Source organism: Hemiscyllium ocellatum, chromosome 35 (assembly GCF_020745735.1).
Source record: "Hemiscyllium ocellatum isolate sHemOce1 chromosome 35, sHemOce1.pat.X.cur, whole genome shotgun sequence".
Taxonomy (NCBI): domain Eukaryota; kingdom Metazoa; phylum Chordata; class Chondrichthyes; order Orectolobiformes; family Hemiscylliidae; genus Hemiscyllium; species Hemiscyllium ocellatum.
In genome coordinates, this window is record NC_083435.1 from 21805058 (window position 1) to 21825331 (window position 20274).

General features: G+C 46.8%; 1 protein-coding gene across 2 annotated transcripts; it reads right to left on the reverse strand.

The window, feature by feature from the left end:
• Positions 1 to 3172: 3172 nt before the first annotated feature.
• On the reverse strand, positions 3173 to 20274 carry rps5 (ribosomal protein S5). 2 transcript variants are annotated; one of them, XM_060850988.1, is made up of 6 exons: positions 20189 to 20274; positions 16637 to 16742; positions 12020 to 12229; positions 7234 to 7362; positions 5807 to 5905; positions 3173 to 3292 (listed from the first exon to the last, which is right to left on the reverse strand). In XM_060850988.1, exons 2-6 carry the CDS (start codon positions 16739 to 16741, stop codon positions 3224 to 3226), a joined length of 612 nt encoding a protein of 203 aa, XP_060706971.1. In that variant the 5' UTR covers position 16742; positions 20189 to 20274; the 3' UTR covers positions 3173 to 3223. The 2 variants fall into 2 exon arrangements, with proteins under 2 accessions (XP_060706971.1, XP_060706969.1); XM_060850986.1 differs by having other exon boundaries at positions 20155 to 20254.

The following is a 20274-nucleotide window of genomic DNA, read 5'->3' on the forward strand; positions in this document are numbered from 1 at the left end:
CTAGTATTGGACTGGGGTGTACAAAGTTAAAAATCACGCAACACCAGGTTATAGTCCAGCAGGTTTAATTGGAAGCACTAGCTTTCGGAGCGCTGCTCCTTCATCAGGTGGTTGTGGAGTATAAGATTGTAAGACACAGAATTTATAGCAGAAAAGTGTTACATCACACTGTAAACTTTTGCTATAAATTGTGTGTCTTATGATCTTAATTAAACCTGGCGTTTAACTCCAAATTCTGGCTTCTCTTTCCTACAGGTGACTAATTATGTATGAAGAGGAATTAGTCATTTGGCTCCTCAAGCCCTTTTAGTTGGCGTGTCTCAAACTGCCCCAGCTCTGTAAACCTTGTTACCATTTCCTGTACACCCCCCAACCCCCCCACCCCAAAAAAAGAAAATCCACTAAGCTCTGACTCAACAGTAGGCAAACAATTGCCAGCAGGGGCAGTGTGTCCCACATGTCCTCTCCCGTTCTTGTGGGGGTGGGCCGTAGGGAGGAATATTGCCTGATATAAGTTCTTAACAGCCAAGCACTAATTTTCATGTTGTCATCAACAATCCCATGCCAAAGGAAACCATTTCTATCCATCTTATCAAACCCTTCAGTCAACTAGAGCAGCTCAATGATTATTTCTTTGAAGGGTGTAGCAAACAGGAGAGAGAATGGCACAGTGCCCATATAACTGGGCAATGAATCCAGAATATCCAGGCTAATTCTTAGAAGGACAGGAGGTTCAAACTCCACCATGGCAGCTGCTGGAATTTAAATTCAGTTCGTAAAGCTGGACCTGAAAGCTAGTGTCCATCATTAAACTATCACTGACTAAAAGCATCCTGTCTGGTTCATAGAGGTCTCTAGATGGTAGGAACCTGCCATCGTTATCTGGCCTGGCCCTCCGTGAGCCTCCAGATGGTCACAATGCCCTCTTAACCGCCCTCTAAAATGGCCGAGCAAGACCCTCAGTTCAAGGGCAACTAAAGATGGCCAACCCCCTCAAAAGAATAAAAGTTGAATCAGATCACGGCTTTATTCCCTACACACAAGGAAAGATCTATGCTATCATGTTTACCCTGACTAGCAATGTTCTGCACTGCTGCAAAAACAGCATTAAGCCCCCACTATCTCAGCTATCAACAGCAAGTGGGCCAGGTCTACTCTACAGCAGAAAGCTATGTATCAGGACTCGAGTTAGTGAACTCATCTATGCTGCCTTCCTCTCTCCAGTCCTGCAAATGCGTTCCCAAGTGTTTATTCCATTCCCATACTGTCGTTACGCGAAAGCTTTCACTGCTCATTCAGGTGAATCCCTTAAAAAAAATTCTCATGTTGTTAAATGCCATGACAGTGTGTCAGCACACAAAACAGTGAGAGAATTGCCAGGATTTCTACTAGCTAAGGCCTTATGACCAAGTGATGTAAATCAAGGGATGTTTAAAGCACTCCACCCATCAGAACTAGGTAACACTAACGTCAGAGACACAGTCCCTAAAATGCAGCAGAGCCTGCAGCTACACAGCCACACGCAGCACAATAAACAGGCCACACGCAGCAAAGGAAATTTATGCTGATCACAGCGCCAGCAATTTCATTGCATCGGGTTCGAGTTAGGCTTCCATACTAGCAAAGATTTCAATCAGCGTAGTTAAAGGCGACACCCAGTGATCGAACGTTAGACCTATGGTGCTACATTTGGTTGTGGTGGCATGGGTAGTGGGGTGGAGAGAGAGATAGCGATCAGGAGGATCTCCTCATTAGCCTTCTGCTGTGTCAAGACCAAGACTAGTTGCTGACCCATGGGGTGGGTTGCTACACCCGTCTCTTTTCCTCGGTTACACATATTCCGAGCTTTCCACCGATGTACTGGAGGCTGGAACCAACAAACACCGCAGGTGCTGGTCAAGTTGTTTTATCATCAAATCCCTACAGTGTGGTCATATTCCTTTCATTCCACTGAATCCACACCAACCTACCCACAGTCCCCTACCCTATTCCTGTAATTCTGCATTTCTCACGGCCAATCCAACTAACCTGCACATCCCCGGACTGTGGGAGCAAACCGCAGCACTCAGAGGAAACTGACAACAGACAAGGGGAGGATGTGTAAACATCATGCAGACAAGGGTGGAATCAGACCAGAATCCCTGGCAGTGAGAGGCAGGAGTGTTACCCACTGTGCCACCCTACTGTTACTGAGATTGGTATACTCAGAAACAAAGTACGTCCTGATAGGTTGCTACCAACATGTAGAATAGACAAATTGCATCTTTACCATTGCCTGTACATCAGCTCAACCAACTGGCTGTTGTAAACCTTCCTGCTGATTGACAATTTGGTGAATGTGATGAGTACAAAAAAACCTGTAAATTATTTCCCAATAACAAAAAAAAAGGTACAAGGCGCAATACTCGGGGATGTCCTCATTTTACTATATTAAAAAAATGCAAGAGCTCATCGACTTCCACCATACACTCAGCAGTAAAAGATCCTAAACATGGGCAGCTTAAAAGATTTTCTCCTGGTTTTCCAACTACTTTTTGCAATGCGCTGAAGAATGCACAGCACATTTTGCCATGCATTTCATCAAAGAACTATACTGAGGGGTCACAGCGCAGGACGCAGCCATTCTGTAGGTATTGCTTCTCTGTAAGAAGAATTTACCTAGTTCCACTCTGTCTTTTCTCAATTCAATCTGCCTCCACTCTCACTTGGGATATTGCATTCCCAACTAATCACATACTGCACAAAAATGCATTTCCTTATATTGCCACTGCATCTTTTTACAGTGAGCAATGCGGCAGCCAATATGGACACAGCATGTGTCCAATAGTCAGATAACAACGTGACATGCACTGAGAGATAACTATTGACCAGAACACCAGGGATAACTCCACCGGTCGGCTTTGAAATGTGCTGCCATGGTGTCTTTCATGTCCACCTCATTGGCCTTTATCCAAAGGGCAGCCCTCTCCCAGAAGCGGACCATCAGTCCAAATCTTTCTGCTCAAGTCTTAGATTGAGATCCAAACTTGGAATCTCACGAGCGAGAACTCAGCCACTACTGACAATGCAACCAAAATAACGGTACTGCAGCCAAAACATAGACCACCCATTTCCCCTCCTTCCTTTGTAAATGTTCTGAACTGTTGTCTTATGAAGAGCGTGGGAGTCGAGGTCATCTTTTGAGTAGCTTTATTAGAGAATACAGATTGCAGACATCACAAAACTAACGGTTAGACTTGGCCACACGCTCCAGCTCATCCTTCTTCTTAATGGCATAAGAGTTGGATGAACCCTGCAAATAAAAAGAGAATCATTAAACCAGTGCATTGTTGGTAGACGGGGCATACCTCCAGCAGCCATCCTTTTCTGGAAGCTTTAAATCTATCGAAGTATTCCCTCAAACTGACCTTGCAGAACACCCAAAACTCCAAAATACAAAAGCAGGATCGCAGATACGATTATTTGAACAAAGACATGGCTCACTCTTGCTCCCATACAATCCAGATGGTGCCCCAGGTTGCGTGCCATGCTGTAGGAGAAAGGATCTTCTAAGCCTGCAGCTTTACACTGTCACATGTGCTCTTCACAATGAGCAAGGGATCAAATGGGATGAAACCTCATGTTGGGAATAATTTCAGGGCAGGCAAGTCGGAGAAGGCACTGCATCATCGCCAAGTGGGAAACTAGGATGGTCACTGAAGCAACTGGCTCCAAAACTCGATGAAAGTGATAAACTAGGAGGAGCAGCCAAGCAGTTCAGTAAATACACTAAGGTAGATAAGTATCAAAATACATTACACATTCAGGTTATTACTTATAAATGGTGTTTGGCAACAGAGGAATGCTAGCCAGAACATTCAATCAACTCTCTGCCCCCTTTCAACAAATGCCTCAGGACCTTTGAACAAACATCCCTATTGTGGCACCTGCTCTAATGCAGCTTGCCCATATGCTATTTGTTCAGAGGGTGCATTGACTTGGGTGGGTTACCTAGATTAAGATGAAGGGCCAACCTACATATTAAAGCCAGGAGAAATACCACCTTAAGACAACACAGAAGGAAGTTTTAAAATCAGAATTCAGGCTATCCCAGAAAACAACTCCATAGATGTAGAAAGCAAGTTATTCGGACCATCAAATCTGCTCCATCGTCCAATGAAATCACGATAATCCTCAACTCCATTTCCCTGCCTTTTCCCCACAACCGTTGATTCTCGTGATTACAAGCCTGCCCATTTCAGCCTTGAATATACTTAAATGATATAATCTCAACAGCCCTGTGGTAACATAGTTCCACTGACTGACTACCCTCAGGACAAATTCCACATTCATCTATATTAAATGGGTGACCTCTTATTCTGAGATTATATTTCCCAATCCTCGACTCTCCCACAGGAGGAAGAAACCGCTCCTCACCTCCCCGAAGCATCCTGTGTGTTTCAAACCTCTCATTTTGCTAATTAGATTAGTTAGATTAGATTACTTATTGTGGAAACAGGCCCTTCAGCCCAACAAGTCCACACCGACCCGCCAAAGCGCAACCCACCCAGACCCTACATTTACCCCTTACCTAACACTATGGGCAATTTAGCATGGCCAATTCACCTGACCCGCACATCTTTGAACTGTGAGAGGAAACCGGAGCACCCGGAGGAAACCCACGCAGACATGGGGAGAACGTGCAAACTCCACACAGTCAGTCGCCTGAGTCGGGAATTGAACCCGGGTCTGAGGCGCTGTGAGACTGCAGTGCCACCGTGCCGCCCTATGAGTTAAGTCTCAACCTATTCATTCACCATAACTGGAATCACCCCAGTGAATCTTCATAGACTCCCTGCATTGCCAGTATATCTTCCCTTAGATAGGGGCAGAGTAGACTGAAGGGAGTTTACCACCACCTTTCTTAGTTATAGCATCGAGGGCTTTCAATCCACTGAAATATCTTGAAAAGATGAAACAGTTAGTCTTATTCCTTAGTATTTGGCCCCATCCAAGTTCCCTTTCAAAGAGCAGTAAATCCTGCAGTAGTCTTTCAGACAGTGTATTACACATCACAGTTTCCTGAGTCTGAACGTCAACTCCTTCCTACTGGTATTACCACTCAGCTATTAACCCAGAGGCTCCAGTAAGGTTCAAATGCTTTCGTAGCAGACAATTGTTTTTGAATTCAATAAATAATCAGAATTAGGAGTCTCACGATGACCATGAAATCATTGATAATTATCAGGAAAGACCCATCTAGTTCACTGTCGTCCTTTAAGGAAGTAAATCTGCCACCTTTACCTGACCCAGACCCAGAGCAATGTGGTTGATACTTCATGTAATTGGGATAGGGTAATTAATGCTGGCTTGGCCAGTGGTGCCCATTTCCAATGGATGCCTCTGTTGTTTTTTAAAACCCATAAAATGAGAAAAGGATATTCATCACCCCATCACTTTTTCATACCAACTATGACAAAGTCTTCCATGTGACGCACAACCACAGTCATTCAACGGCTTGCAATTTACATAATTGCCAAACGTAACTCTCCAAACACAAAAGGTGGATTTATACAAACAGAAATTCGGAATGACACAGCAAGTCCTTTGAGAGACAGTAATGAAAAACTCACTGATTTAGTTCAGGCCCTTTATCAGGTCAACAAACCCTTGGTCTTTCAGACGCAGGCACTCCTTTGTTTATAAAAATCTCTTTTTTTTCCTTCCCTGCAATGCAGAAAGTGACCCAGCCCACGCTTCAAGCACTCCATTACAAAAAGGGACTTTTCTTTTAAAAAAAATGTCCTTCATCGTGATGACAACTTACCTTTGCAGCGTTGATGAGCTCATCAGCCAGGCACTCTGCAATGGTTTTAATATTCCTGAATGCAGCCTCCCTAGCCCCAGTACATAGCAACCAGATAGCCTGCACACAAAAACAACAAAAAAAAGGTCAGACATTCAAACTTTGTGAGCACCCAAGTCCCTTTTTTTTAAAAAAAGATTAGATTCACTACAGTGTGGAAACAGGCCCTTCAAGTCCACACTGACCCTCCAAAGAGTCACCCACCCAGACCCATTCCCCCACACCATATTTATCCCTAACTAACACACCTAACACAAGGGCCATTTAGCATGGCCAATCTACCCTGACCTGCACATCTTTGGACTGTGGGAGGAAAGCGGAGAACCCAGAGGAAACCCACGCAGACACAGGAAGAATGTGCAAACTTCACACAGTCGCCCAAGGTGGGACTGGAACCTGGGACGCTGGAGCTGTGAGGCAGCAGTGCTAACCACTGAGCCACCGTATCGCCCATTTTAGAGGTACAATCGTCTCAAGCTCCCATCTCTGACTCTAATCAAGCAGCCAATATCTACAGCACAGTTAATCGTGAACAAACTCACACGTACACTTGACGTTTCACATTTCCAGGACAGTTCAGAAATGTGCATTTAGGGATCCCTTCTCACAACCTGCAGATGGCCTCAACAGCACTTTGGGCCCAATTATAACATGACAAGGACCCACCAAGCAAGTGCAATGGCTGGTTGACCTGGTGCCAAAATGTCAGCTCAGTGCTCAGCCAAGATAAAGAGAACTGCCATGAACTTCAATCCAACAGCATTGAGTAATCTTTCATCATGAACACAAACAGGCCCACTCCAAAAGACAGCACCTCCAACAACGCAGCTCTCTCTGTGCAACACCAAGGTGTCAGGCCACACTGTGAAAGCCTCTGCCAGGTAAGTTTCTGACAAACATTTGACGGTCTAGGATATTGAGAGATATAGGAACAAGGTGGGCAAACGAATTTACAAAATCAATCAACCCTGGTCTAGCTGATTGCTAGAATAGATTCAAACAGCTGAATAGCCTCATCCGTGTTCGTAGTGATTAATAAATTTGTATGATTCTGTGTAGAAGTGCAAGTAGATTACAGCAAAAGATATTTGACATCAAAATTCCTACATAAAACACACAGCTACCTAACTTACTGATGTGCAAATAAAGGCAGTGAGCTCCCTTTATGGACAATGAAAATATTTTTCCAAATACTGTAGTAAAGTGAGCAGCCAACAGAAGGAGCAACAAGCACATCTGTCGGGACTCAAACCACAACTCAGTCTGGACTAAGTGGGAAACACATGGTAGAGAATGGGATATTGCCTAGGCCAAACTGTATACCCCAAATTCATGTGAAGAAAAATGCAAGCAGCGCTGGAAAAGTGAGCCCCCTCCAATGCCTATACCTGGTTAACCCGTCTCAGTGGGGACACATCGACAGCTTGCCTCCTGACAGTGCCTGCTCGGCCAATACGGGTGGAGTCTTCACGGGGTCCACTGTTGATGATGGCATTCACCAGTACCTGTAGTGGGTTCTGAGAAGCACAAAGACATGGTTAACATACAGACTCCAGAAAGGTTAATCACCTAACACCCAGCCACAGCCCAAAAACATTGTTCAGAGCAGACCGTGCTTTGTGCTGCACTGCTGGGAAGCAAGTTGGAAAAACCCAGGATCAAGCCCCACCACAGCAAAGCAGCACTCCACTGTCACCTAGGATCTCTAAGGACAGATATGGACTGGCTGCCACTACTCACACCCAAGGGCCATTATGTCCATTTATTAGACCCAGGTCCAATTTCACAACATCCTCTCCTTGATGACAGAGATGAACTAATAATAAGAGGATTTTTTAAAAATATGAAAACAAAAAGTTGTTGTGGGGGGGCAGGGGTTGGTTGTTCTGCAATTACATCCACTCACCCAGAATTCAACTGAGAATTTAGGAGACGCCTTTAGTTACATTCTAGGAAAAGCGTCAGCCAATTATACACAGGAACATCCCACAACCAGCATATTTTAACCCATCGTCAATAAAAGATGAACACCGGGCACTGGGGAGGAATTCCCTGCATTAATTCCAAGGGATCTTTTACATCAACCTGAGACAGAAGACAAGGCCTAAAGTTTAATGTTTCACACGAGAAGTGGCACCTCTAACACCACAGCACACATTGAAGCAGCAGCCTTGATTTTATGCTCAACTCCTCAGCCTCCTCAACCAGAGGTAAGGGCGTTGTCCCAGGTGACTTGCTGAGCCACGCAATCTGTTGCTCCTGTATAGTGTGGCCACCTCCTGGCAGAGTACACTCAATGCAGGCACATGACAAAGCAGCAAGGTTAAACTGGGATATAGAGAGAGCATGTTGGAAATCCTCAGTAGCTCAGGCACTGTCCACGGAGAGATGAGCGAGTTAATATTTCAGGTCCATGTAACCTCTCATCAATACTAGGAAGAAATTAGAAACAGGGCATCAAGCAAAAGGGTGACGGGTTAACAGGAAGTTATGTTACTGGATAAAATCTTCGGGTATAAAATGAGGTCTGCAGATGCTGGAGATCACAGTTGAAAATGCGTTGCTGGTTAAAGCACAGCAGGTCAGGCAGCACAATTGATGAAGGGCTTATGCTCGAAACGTCGAATTTCCTATTCCTTGGATGCTGCTTGACCTGCTGTGCTTTAACCAGCAACGCATTTTTTACTGGATAAAAGACAGGCGAGACTAAATGGAACGTTGAGTTCAGGAGTTGGGGTGCCACGTTATGGCTGTAGACGACATTGGTACGGCTACATTTGGAGTACTGCATTCAATCCTGGTCACCCTGCTATAGGAAGAATGTTATTCAACTGGAAAGGGTGCAAAACAATTTACAAGGATGTTTCCAAGACTGGAGGATTTGAGTTAGAAGGAAAGGCTGGAACTTTTTTCCTCTGGGGTGTAGGAGGCTGAGGGGTAACCCTATGAAGTTTATAAAATCATAATGGGCATAGATAGGGTGAATAGCCAAGATCTTTTCCCCGGAGTTGGGGAATCCAAAATTAGAGGCATTTGTATTTAAGGTGTGAGGGGAAGGTTTAAAAAAAAGGACCTGAGGGACAACTTTTTCCACACAGAAAGTGGTGCATATATGGAATGAGCTGCCAGAGGAAGTGGCCGAGGTGGGTAAATTTAAAAGACATTTCGGCAGGTATGTGGATATGAAAGGTTTAGTGGAATATGGGTCAATGGGGCAGTTTAGGATACCTGGTCAGCATGAAACAGTTGGGCCAAAAGGTATGGCACTATGATAGAAGATTTACTCCTTCAGCAAAGCAGTGGAGATAGGGCAAGAAACAAAAAAAAATTTTGGAGCAGAGAAACAAGTATGCTGTTGACAAAATTAATAAAAAATAAGCAAGCAAAGAGAAGGAAACAAAAACGGGGCAGAGGATTATGGTCTAAAATTGTTGAACTCAAAGTTGAGCCTAGAAGGGTGCGATTGCCCAGTTGGGAAATGGCATGGTGCTCCTTGATCTCTTAGGTTGAGCCTCAGTGGGGCAGTGAATGAAGCTGAAGACAGGTGTCAGTGTGAAAGCAAGGCGGAGAATGTAGATAACTACCAGAATCTCAGCTTCACGCCTTAAGTTTTTAGACTGAACTAAGATTTGCTCATCGCTGAGGTGACCACGTTGAGTAGTGAATGCAGGAAGTTAGATCGAAAGTGCACATAATGGCTGGTTTATTTGCAAATGTAAAAGGTTACATCGGCATGCGAGGAAAGGTCTACGGAAGAGGGACTGAGGATAATTGAGGAACAAACCAGGACATCACAAAGGGAACCGTCCACTTGGAATTCTGAAAGAAACAACAGACCACGCTCAGGGTGGCAGGAATCAATCCGACGAATACAGAGGGCGGGTGGGAGAAAGTAAAGTCAAGGCTAACCATATCACGACCCTGGGAGGGATGGACAAGAGTACAGGCAAGGGGGACAGCTTTCGTAGCAACCAGTTGTTTGGCACTGAGCACGGCTTGGGGGGGGGGGGGGGGGGGGAATTGAGCTTCATTTGCAGAGCTGCCATCTGCATCAAGATCTCTGGATAACTAGCTGGGTTAGAAACCAGCTGCACATACACGATGACACATGTGAATAAGTGAAACACCAGTCAGTTCGCTGGTCCAACTCTTAACATCACATCAATTTTGAGCCTCAGTTTTCTCCTGTAATACAAAGGAATTGGAATTCTGACCTAACATTTTCCTTATTAAAGTAAAGTAAAGTCAACTTACCGAAAATCTGAAATAAAAACAAAGTACTGGAGCAACTCAGCAGAACGTGTGGAGGGGGAAACCAGTCTGATTCTTTCACTTAGACTCGGGGCAAAATAGATTGTCGGGGTTGCCCCTGGCTGAAAGCAGTATATAATGGCACAGTTGACATATAATGGTTGAGGGGATGTTTAGCTCTTGCACCTCTCCTGATGCTTTATATCAGTGCCTAGAGTTCCAGTCTTCTGGCCCCAGCCAATGCCTCGTCTCCATGGCTGTGCAATTCCTACATGTCCAGCCTCATCAGGACAGTCTGTGGGCTCTCCACTTCCTTTGAAAGATGGCCTGAACAGTGTCCACCCGCCACCAACACCCTCCTCTACACAGCCATGTTCATTCCTCCTTTAACTTGTCTTACTTGGCAAAGGTGCACATTATGGGTACCAGCAAGGGTCTCAATAATGTCCGTGTCTTTGTGGGGAATATGACAGGAATATTTCCCGTTCCAGTCCTCCTTCAGCCCTTCCCACTACGTTCTGATTCAATGACGACATTGGTGCTACTACAAATTCAATGGCCTGTTTCCAATTTCCACCCTCCTCTCACTTTCAACCACTCCAACTCTTCCCTTTCCTTCCTTAACTTCGCATTTCCATTTCTGATAACAGGCTGTCCAACCAAATCCATTACAAACCCACCAACTTCCACAATAACTTTACCGACACTTCCTCAGTGTTTCTTGTGAGGATGCCATTCCATTTTATCAGTTTCTCCAGTCACATACATGCAAAGGATGGCACTTTTCACTAGGGTGCCTAAAACATCATTGTTTTCCTCAACTGAGGAACCTCCCCTACCCCCACCCCGCCCCGCCCCCCCACCCACCCGTCCCCAATGCAATCACAGGTTAACACTTGCCCATTCACCTCCTTGTTCATCACTGTCCAAGGTCCCAAATATGAAACAAAGCAACATTTTACTTCTGCTTCTTTCAATCTAGTCTCTTGCACTCATTGCTTACAACGTGGTCTTTTTATATTGGTGATACCAAACGCGGCAGCATAGTGGCTCTGTGATTTGCACTGCTGCCTTACAGCACCAGGGACCCAGATTCAATGCCACCCTCAGGCAACTGTGCAAACTCCACACATACATTCTCCCCATGGCTGTGTGGGTTCCCTCCCACAGACAAAAGACCTGCAGGTTAGGTGGACGGGCCATGCTAAATTGTCCCATAGCAGCCAGGGATGTGCAAGCTTGGTAGATTAGCCTGGGGAATTGCAGGATTACCAGGGCAGGGACACTCTTTGAAGGGTTGGTATAGACTTGATGCATCAAAAGATCTGCGCCCACACTGTAGGATTCCACAGAACTCCGATTGTGTGCTCACTTCTTGGAATGACTCCACTCTGACCATAGCAATGACCCCGAATTTTCAGGTGCCTGCCATTTCAACAAGCCACCTTGCTCTCACACTAACATTTTCAGTGAGGCACAATGCAAGATCGAGGGACAACACCTCCTTTTTCAATTATACACTCCACAGTCTCTAAGACTCATTGTTGAACTCAACATTATCAGAGCGTGACCTCTGAATGCCATTTTTCTTACATCCCTGACAACCTGCTGACTTCACTCTGAACAGAATAGACCCATTTTATTCATGCTGGTTTACATTTGTACCTAATTTCCATAGCTATCCCCTCTTTACCACCATTACTTTTGTCTTTTGCTCTGGGCATCCCATAATCTGATTCACTTGCTACTCCTTTCCTGGTCACAGGATAGACACTGTTCAGGCCATCTTGCTTTCAGTTTCGAAGATGAGTCATAGAGGACTTGAAGCATTAACTGCTTTTCTCTCTCTCTCTCTCTCTCCCCACAGATGCTGCCAGACCTACTGACCTTTCCTTCCATACCGCACAAGGGGGTGCCACTTACCTCACCAGTCAGTAGGTGGATGATCTCAAAGGCGTGCTTCACAATCCGCACGGTCATCAGCTTCTTGCCGTTGTTCCGCCCGTGCATCATCATGGAGTTGGTGAGACGCTCCACAATGGGGCACTGAGCCTTACGGAAACGTTTTGCAGCGTAGCGCCCAGAGCTGTGAGGGAGGTACTTGGCATATTTCTCCTTGACAGCAATATAATCCTGAGGGAAGGAAAGAAAGAGTTCAGCAAGGCTTCACGTGCAACCAAAGACAACTAACAAATGTGCCAAGAAGCAAGCAAAGGCAATGGAAGCAGATTCTAAAGTCTTTTTCAATACTGGGCCAAATAAAAATATGCCCAGTGGGAGGAAAGAGCAAGACTAAAGGGACAGATTCACCAAACAGCCCAGGTCAGACATAACCAATCCAAACAGCCTCCTCACAAGTAGAAAGCAGTCCCCCCCGTGGGTCACCAATTACCTCACTCAGTCAACAAGTGCAGAGGCATTAACACCAGCGCAAATATGAAAGGATTAACAGAATTCAGTGAACTATCAGCAGGACAATATTTCTAAACAGTATCTTCATTGGTGGGCACCAACTAGAAACAAGTATTGTACTGCAAAATGCAAAGGGGTACCAGTGTCTACTGGCAAAAGTAAACAGCTTAAGATGACAGGCTTTGACAGCAACCACATCTCCATTTACGCTGCCAGGGTTTGCAAGTGGATTTTGAAGAGTCAGGACCTACCCAGAGACCCACCATTGTCCAACAACTCATACCTGGGCAAGTTTGCAGCCAAAGGGAAGGAGAATTCTGTTGCCGCAACAAAGACATGCATCAAAATAAAAACATCAAAACATGCTCTGCACATGAGAAAAGTACATAATACTGTTTATTCCCTTGGTCTCACTTCACAACCCCATACATTTTGCTTTATTTTTAAAAAAGATGCTGCAGCTTCCTCTCAAATATCTTGACACTTGTGCATTCTAAACTTCAATCACTCCCAGTATGATTAGAAAAAGAAACCCCACTTTTTTTTTGCCAATTAGCTCATATCAGTGCCCTCACAATACAGCTACCCATGTAAATGTTCCCCCATCCACTCTGTCCAGAACTCTAATAAACAGTCCAAACATCTGTTCCTCATGTCTGGAACTATTCTTGTTAATCTCTTTTTGCATGCTCTCACATCATTTATCCAGAAATGCATTCATTGTCTAACTACCGTTTTACACAATTCTATACTCTACACCCTTACTAATAAATCCAGAATGCTATATATTTAAATACACTCTCAACTTGCCCTTTCCAAATTCAAAGCCTTATGCACATACACTTATCCTCTTCCTTGTTTACTACGTTTCCAATTATGCCTCATGCTCCTCAGTCTGAGTCATCAATACATCAGGAAGAGCAATATGCACCATGATAGATGAACTATAAACAATCCTCCAAACTAAAGTATAGACAGCGGTCACTACTCTGTTGCAGCAGCTTGTCAAATGGATTTAGAACCCCGTGTGCAGCATATCAAACACACTGCACTCACCAACACTCTTACCTCTTTAAACAAAACAATTCCATGGCAACTTTGCTTAATTCAACCACATTTGCTGAAGAACGTTATAATTCTGTCTCCAATTATTGGTTCTAGAAATCTCCCCCTCCAGCAAGGTTATACATGACCGGCCTGCAGTTGCAGGGCTTCCAGTTACTAAAAGTGAGCACCGATTGAAAAACAAGTAGAAGATCATTGTTAAAAAGCCCGACTGTTTCATCTTGACGTGGTCCACCTACTGGATGGATGGTCGAGTACCTCAAGATTCACATTCTGCTTCTTTTGACAGTGGTGTGGGACTAGACTTCCAGAATTAGCCACCAAGGGTCAGTATTTACCAGTGTAGTGCACTGGGACCTCAGTGAGCAGCAGATAAGTTTAGCACACAAAATGTGAAATAGATGCATGAAGCATCCAAACAGTCAAAGACCTATCACAGGTAAACACAGAATAGCTTATACTTTTCAGTACTAGCACCCACATGCAGCAAACAGGTGACTGCCCATTACTGGCAGCTTTAGTTGAGGGAAGGCACTCGTGCATTCTAAACAAGGTGATGGATCAACCGAGATATAGCAGCAGAGTTTAAGGGGACATTTCAAACAGCCAAAAAGTGTATGCCTACTCTCAACAAAAGTCCTAAGGTGTGACATCCACCATTTGAATTAGTTAGAGGTTAAGAAAATCGTCAAGGTGAGAGGCATGCCAGAATTTGCCGGAATATAAGAAACAGCACAGAATGATTCGGAAGTTAATCAGGAGCTAGCTAGAAATGCAAAAATGGATAGCAAAATTTTCTAAAAGCTATTTGAAAAGGGGAGAAAGTAAAGTTTTGCACCTCTCAAGAATGTGAATGGGGAATTAATAGATGATAAAGAAATGATGCCACATGAAATGGCCGAATATTCTGCTTCGGTCTAATTGCAGAGGTCACAAAAGCCATTCCTGCAATAGGTGTAAATGAGAGGGAGGATTGGAGAGCACAACTTAGCTAAATCACGAGGTCAGTGCACTGAGCAAACTGGCAGAGCAGTGAAAGGACAGGTCGCTGGGTCCAGCCGGATTTTATCCTTAAATCTGAACAGGGTCACTAATGAGGATGATAGGTATTTATTTTCAGAAGTCCCTAATTTCAGAAAAGGTTCTATCCGAATGGAAAACAGCAAGTAAGCCCTCTAAGCAAGAAGGGATGGAGGTAGAAAACGGGCAAATACAGACCAGCTAGTTTGAAATGAGGAAGATGTTAGAATTGAACATTAAAGTGATCAGTACATTAAAAACACAAGGTTACCGAGAAGAGTCAGCATGCTTTCGTCAATGACAAATCACTTTTAACAAATTCAGAGTTGTTTGAAATATAACATGCTATGAAACCTGTAAATGCAATTTGTTTGAATTCCCACAAGGCATTTGATAAAGAAACCACAAAAGATTTTTGCAGAAAATAAAAGCACAGACTGCAGGCGATAACATATCAACAGCCATAGGATTGGCTGGCTGGCAGAAAGCACAGTCTGTATTAACATTCCTGTCTGCTTAGCAGGATGCAAGTGGAGTCCGCAAGGGTCTGTACTGGGGCTTCAAGTGTTAAAAATTTGCAATGACTTTGATGGGGCAACAAAGACATGGGCATTAAACTGTTAGACAACACCAATTAGATAGGAAAGCATGCTGTGAAGACAACATAATGAAGTTACATATGGATATACACAGGTTGAATGAATGGGGGAAAAAAAATTTCAGTTGGGAATATAATGTGGAAAAACGTGAAGTGATTCACTTTGGCAGAAAGAGCAAAGAAGCAGAATATTACTTAAAGAGACTGACTGCTGAAACCCCAGGTATAAGGGAATGTAGCTGCTCGGGCACATGAGCTACAACGTTAGTATGTGGTCCACCTACTGGATGGATGGTCAAGTACCTCAAGATTCACATTCTGCTTCTTTTGACAGTGGTGTGTCATCAAGAAAGCTAAGGGGATGCCACCCTTTATTACGAGAGGAATTGGACACAAAAGTAAGAAAGCTCTGCTTCAGTTATGCGGGGTATGACCATTTTAAAATTAGGGTTTGTAATTTCAGGAGAGATTTGGGGAAAAAAATTTCTGAATGTTTGTGACTTTAGAACACTGCCTCAGAATGTGGTGGAGGCAGGGACACTGGAAGATCAAGATTAAGGCAGTTAAGATTCTGGTCAGGTAGAACATTGGGGTAGGTGGGAAACAGAATTTGAAAAAAAACTGATCATAAATACTTGGCTAGGCAGGTTCAAGGGGTCTACTTTTGTTCCTATTTCAAATATTTGTAGGACATCAGGAGAACACATTCTCCCGTCTTCGACTCGAGTGCTGGCAGCACACACAACCTGGCGAGAAAGTATCACTCAGCTAATTGTTGGGATGCCAGGTACAGCAACCAGGCACCGATTTAGACACCCCCAAAACCCAAATCTGCTATCACAGGTTTGGTGAGGGTGAAGATCGGTTAAAATACAGGTCTCCAGAAAACATGGTGAATTTGGCAGCGCTCGCATGTCTGAATCAGAAGGCTTTGTATTCAGGTCACACTCCAGAGGCTGAACACAACCATCTATACAGCTGCTGCCAGTGCTGTGCTGAGGGAGTACTGTCTTTCAGAGGAGAAGCTAAGCCAAGATTTTGTCCATGCTCAGGTTGGTGGAGAAGGCTCTGTGGCGATACTCATTTTAAAACAGGCAAGCTTTCCCCAGCATCCTGAATAATAGTTATTGCCTGAACAAAAATATAGTATCAGTTTCAGAAAAGGTCCCAACCGAATGAAAAATAGCAAATAAGCCCTCTTTTCAAAAAGGGATGGAGGTAGGAAACAGGCAAATGCGGACCAACTAGTTTGAAATAAGGAAGATGCTAGAATTGAACATTAAAGTGATCAGAACATTAAAAACTCAAGGTTATTGTCCATGACAAATCACGTTTAACCAATTCAGACTGCCTGGCGTATTTCCATTATTACAACTGTAACAACACCACGCAAAGTTGTGGGAAAACTCAATAAAGAGGAGGAATAAGGAACAGCTCCAAAATACCTGCAGGGAAATGTCATTGATCTGGACATCATCTGTGCTCCATTTGCCAAACAGCTTGATCTCAGGGGTCTCCGCAACCGCGGGCACACCTTCCCACTCAGTCATTCTGCAAAAAGAGAGACCGAGAGATAATACATCAACCTAAATCAAATTGAGAGAAGCTAAAGTAAGAGTGGTACACTCTTAGGAGACAAAAAATTAAGGGACATTTCAGCACTAAGCAGCGTAGATCCAGGGGAAGTGGTCAAGGGGCACTGTCCAGTGAAAGCAGAGCACAACGCTCACGTGTGAAAACCTCTGCACAGGCAGAAATTACCCAGAAGCATTCTGCCAAAGGGACATTTTGATTGCCCTGGAGCACACAGAGTTCCTGAACCCTGGGCATGGGACGAGCGCTTAAAAATACAAGGAGGGTTCTGTAAAACCCAGGTCGCTCGGTGATCCGAGCATGTTAAGCGTGTGGCAGAGACAAAGCTTTCTAGAAGACGACAGACGTGAGCCCTTGCCACTTGTTGTTAGCAGATGAAATGACCGGAGGGAATGGAAACAGAAATTGCAGTAAAGATCAGCAAGGTCAGGCTGCATCTGTGGAGAAAAATCAGTGTAAGCATTTTGGGTCAGTGACCATTCCTGAGAACTGAAGGGAAAGGAATTTAGGATGAAGGAAAGGTTGGCTCAGAGGATTTCAATGGAGGAATTGATTGGGGGGGGGGGGAGGAGGAGAGAAAGAGGAGAGAGGGGAGGAGAGAACATGTCAGCCATAAAAGAATGGGGAGGAAACATAAGCAGGAAAGGGGTTGGAGGAAATCAGAGAGGACAGGATTTTGGGGAGGGGAGTGTTAAATCACACTGAACAGGATTCCAGCAGGGTGGGGTGCAGAGAGGATGGGATTCAGGGGGGCGGGGTGGAAAAAACAGAGAGGACGAGATTCCAGGGGAGGGGGGGGTTGTGCAACCAGACATGACATGATTTGGGGGGCAAAACCAGAGAGAACAGCATTCGGAGGGGGGAGTGAAACAAGCGAGGCTGGGATTCAGGTGGCTCAAATCAGAGAGGATGGGGTTGGGGAGGGAAGAATCAGAAAGGAAGGTTGGGGAGAGAATCACAGAGTAAGGGGGAACAGCCTCTTCGCGCCTCAGGATTTTAGATTAGATTCCCTACAGGGTGGAAACAGGCCCCTCGGCCCAACCTCCGTTCCCTCCATGACTACCTGGTCAGGTAAGGCCGTTCCCTCCACGACTACCTGGTCAGATCCACATCCCCCCCCCCTACGACCCACCCTCCCATCCTGGCACTTTCCCCTGCCACTGCAGGAATTGTAAAACCTACACCTCCTCCCTCACCTCTATCCAAGGAGCCTTCCACGTCCAAAGTTTTACCTGCACATCCACCAATATCATTTATTGCATCCGTTGCTCCCGATGCAGTCTCCTCTACATTGGGGAGACTGGACGCCTCATAGCAGAGCGCTTTAGGGAACATCTCCGGGACACCCACACCAATCAACCACACCGCCCCGTGGCCCAACATTTCAACTCCCCCTCCCACTCTGCCGAGCACATGGAGGTCCTGGGCATCCTTCACCGCCGCTCCCTCACCACCAGATGCCTGGCGGAAGAATGCCTCATCTTCCGCTCGGAACACTTCAACCCCAGGGCATCAATGTGGACTTCAACAGTTTCCTCATTTCCCCTTCCCCCACCTCACCCTAGTTCCAAACTTCCAGCTCACCACTGTCCCCATGACGTGTCCTACCTGCCTATCATCTTTTCCACCTATCCACTCCACTCTCCTCCCTGACCTATCACCTTCATCCCATCCCCACTCACCCACTGTACTCTATGCTACTTTCTCCCCACCCCCACCCTCCTCTAGCTCATCTCTCCACGCTTCAGGTTCACTGCCTGTATTCCTGATGAAGGGCTTTTGCCCGAAACGTCGATTTTACTGCTCCTCGGATGCTGCCTGACCTGCTGTGCTCTTCCAGCACCACTGATCCAGAATCTGGTTTCCAGCATCTGCAGTCATTGCTTTTACCTTCGGCCCAACCAGTCCATACGGACCCTCCGAAGGGTAACCCAGCCAGACCCATTCCCCGCTGAATGATGCAATTTAGCATGGGCCATTCCACCCCGACCTGCACATCTTTGGACTGTGGGAGGAAACCGGAGCAAACCCCCGCAGACGCGGGGAGAACGTGCAAACCAGAGAGTTGCTGGAGGCTGGAATTGAACCCGGTTCCCTGGTAACTGAGAGGCAGCAGCGCTAACCCCTGAGACACCTCATATGGTCCTGGCATAATCACTGGAGGTGGGGGATGGTGTGGAGTGTAGGGGGTGTGTATAGGTGGTGGTGGTGGGGGGGGGGGGGTGATGTGGGGGGGGGCGTAGGGGCTGTAGGAGGGTGTGGGGGGGATGTATAGGGGTGTGGGGGGTGTAGGGAAGGAGTGGGGGGTGTAGGGGGGTTGTAGGGAGAGTGGGGGAGTGTATAGGGGTGTAGGGGGTGTGGGTGGGGGCATAGGGGCTGTAGGGAGGGTGTGGGGGATGTTTTGGGGTGTGGGGGGGTGTAGGGAAGGAGTGGGGGGTGTAGGGGGGTTGTAGGGAGGGTGGGGGAGTGTATAGGGGTGTTGGGGGTGTGGGTGGGGGCGTAGGGGCTGTAGGGAGGGTGTGGGGGATGTTTTGGGGTGTGGGGGGCGTAGGGAAGGAGTGGGGGGTGTAGGGAGGGTGGGGAGTGTATAGGGGTGTAGGGGGTGTGGGTGGGGGCATAGGGGCTGTAGGGAGGGTGTGGGGGGGATGTATAGGGGTGTGGGGGTGTAGGGAAGGAGTGGGGGGTGTAGGGGGGTTGTAGGGACGGTGGGGGAGTGTATAGGGGTGTTGGGGGTGTGGGTGGGGTAGGGAAGTGTGGGGGTGTGGGGGGGTGTGGGGGGTGGGGGGGTAGATTGTGGGTGGGGGGGTTTGGGGGGTAGGGGAAGTGTGGGTGTGGGGGGGGTATGGGTGGTGGGGGGTGTGGGGGGTTGTAGGGAGAGTGGGGGGGTGAGGGTGGTGGGAGTGTGGGTGTGGGGGGGTAGGGGAAGTGTGGGTGTGGGGGTTGTAGGGAGAGGGGGGGGGGGGTGGTGGGGGTGTGTGGGGGGGTATGGGTGGTGGGGGGGGTTGTAGAGAGGGTGGGGGGGAGGGTGAGAGGAGGTGGGTGGTGGAGAGTTGGGTGGGGGGTGAGGGTGAGGGGAGTGTGGGTGTGGGGGAGGGGGGGGGGTCAGCATCTGAACAAGAGGGCCCCGGTTCACGTGGCTCAGTCACACGCTCCCAGCCCAGTCTCTTCCCTGTGGACACTGGACTCCGAGGCTGAGGGCCTAGCTCTCAGGCCGCGGGCACATGTCTCACTGGGGCGGCCCCGTCCAGGCCCTCTCCCCCGGAACCTTCCCCCTATCACGGGCCGAGGCGAGGATCCCCCTATCACGGGCCGAGGCGAGGACCCCCCCCCCCTCCTCTCCCCTGCCCTCGGTGTCAGGGCCGGGGCCTACCCTCAGGCCTCTCCCCGCCGCCGCTCTCCCGCACCTGCTCCGCTCGCGATCCGCCGCCGAAAAGACCGTCTACGGGTTGCACCGAGATCATAAAGCAGGGGCCGGGCCGCGTCACTTACC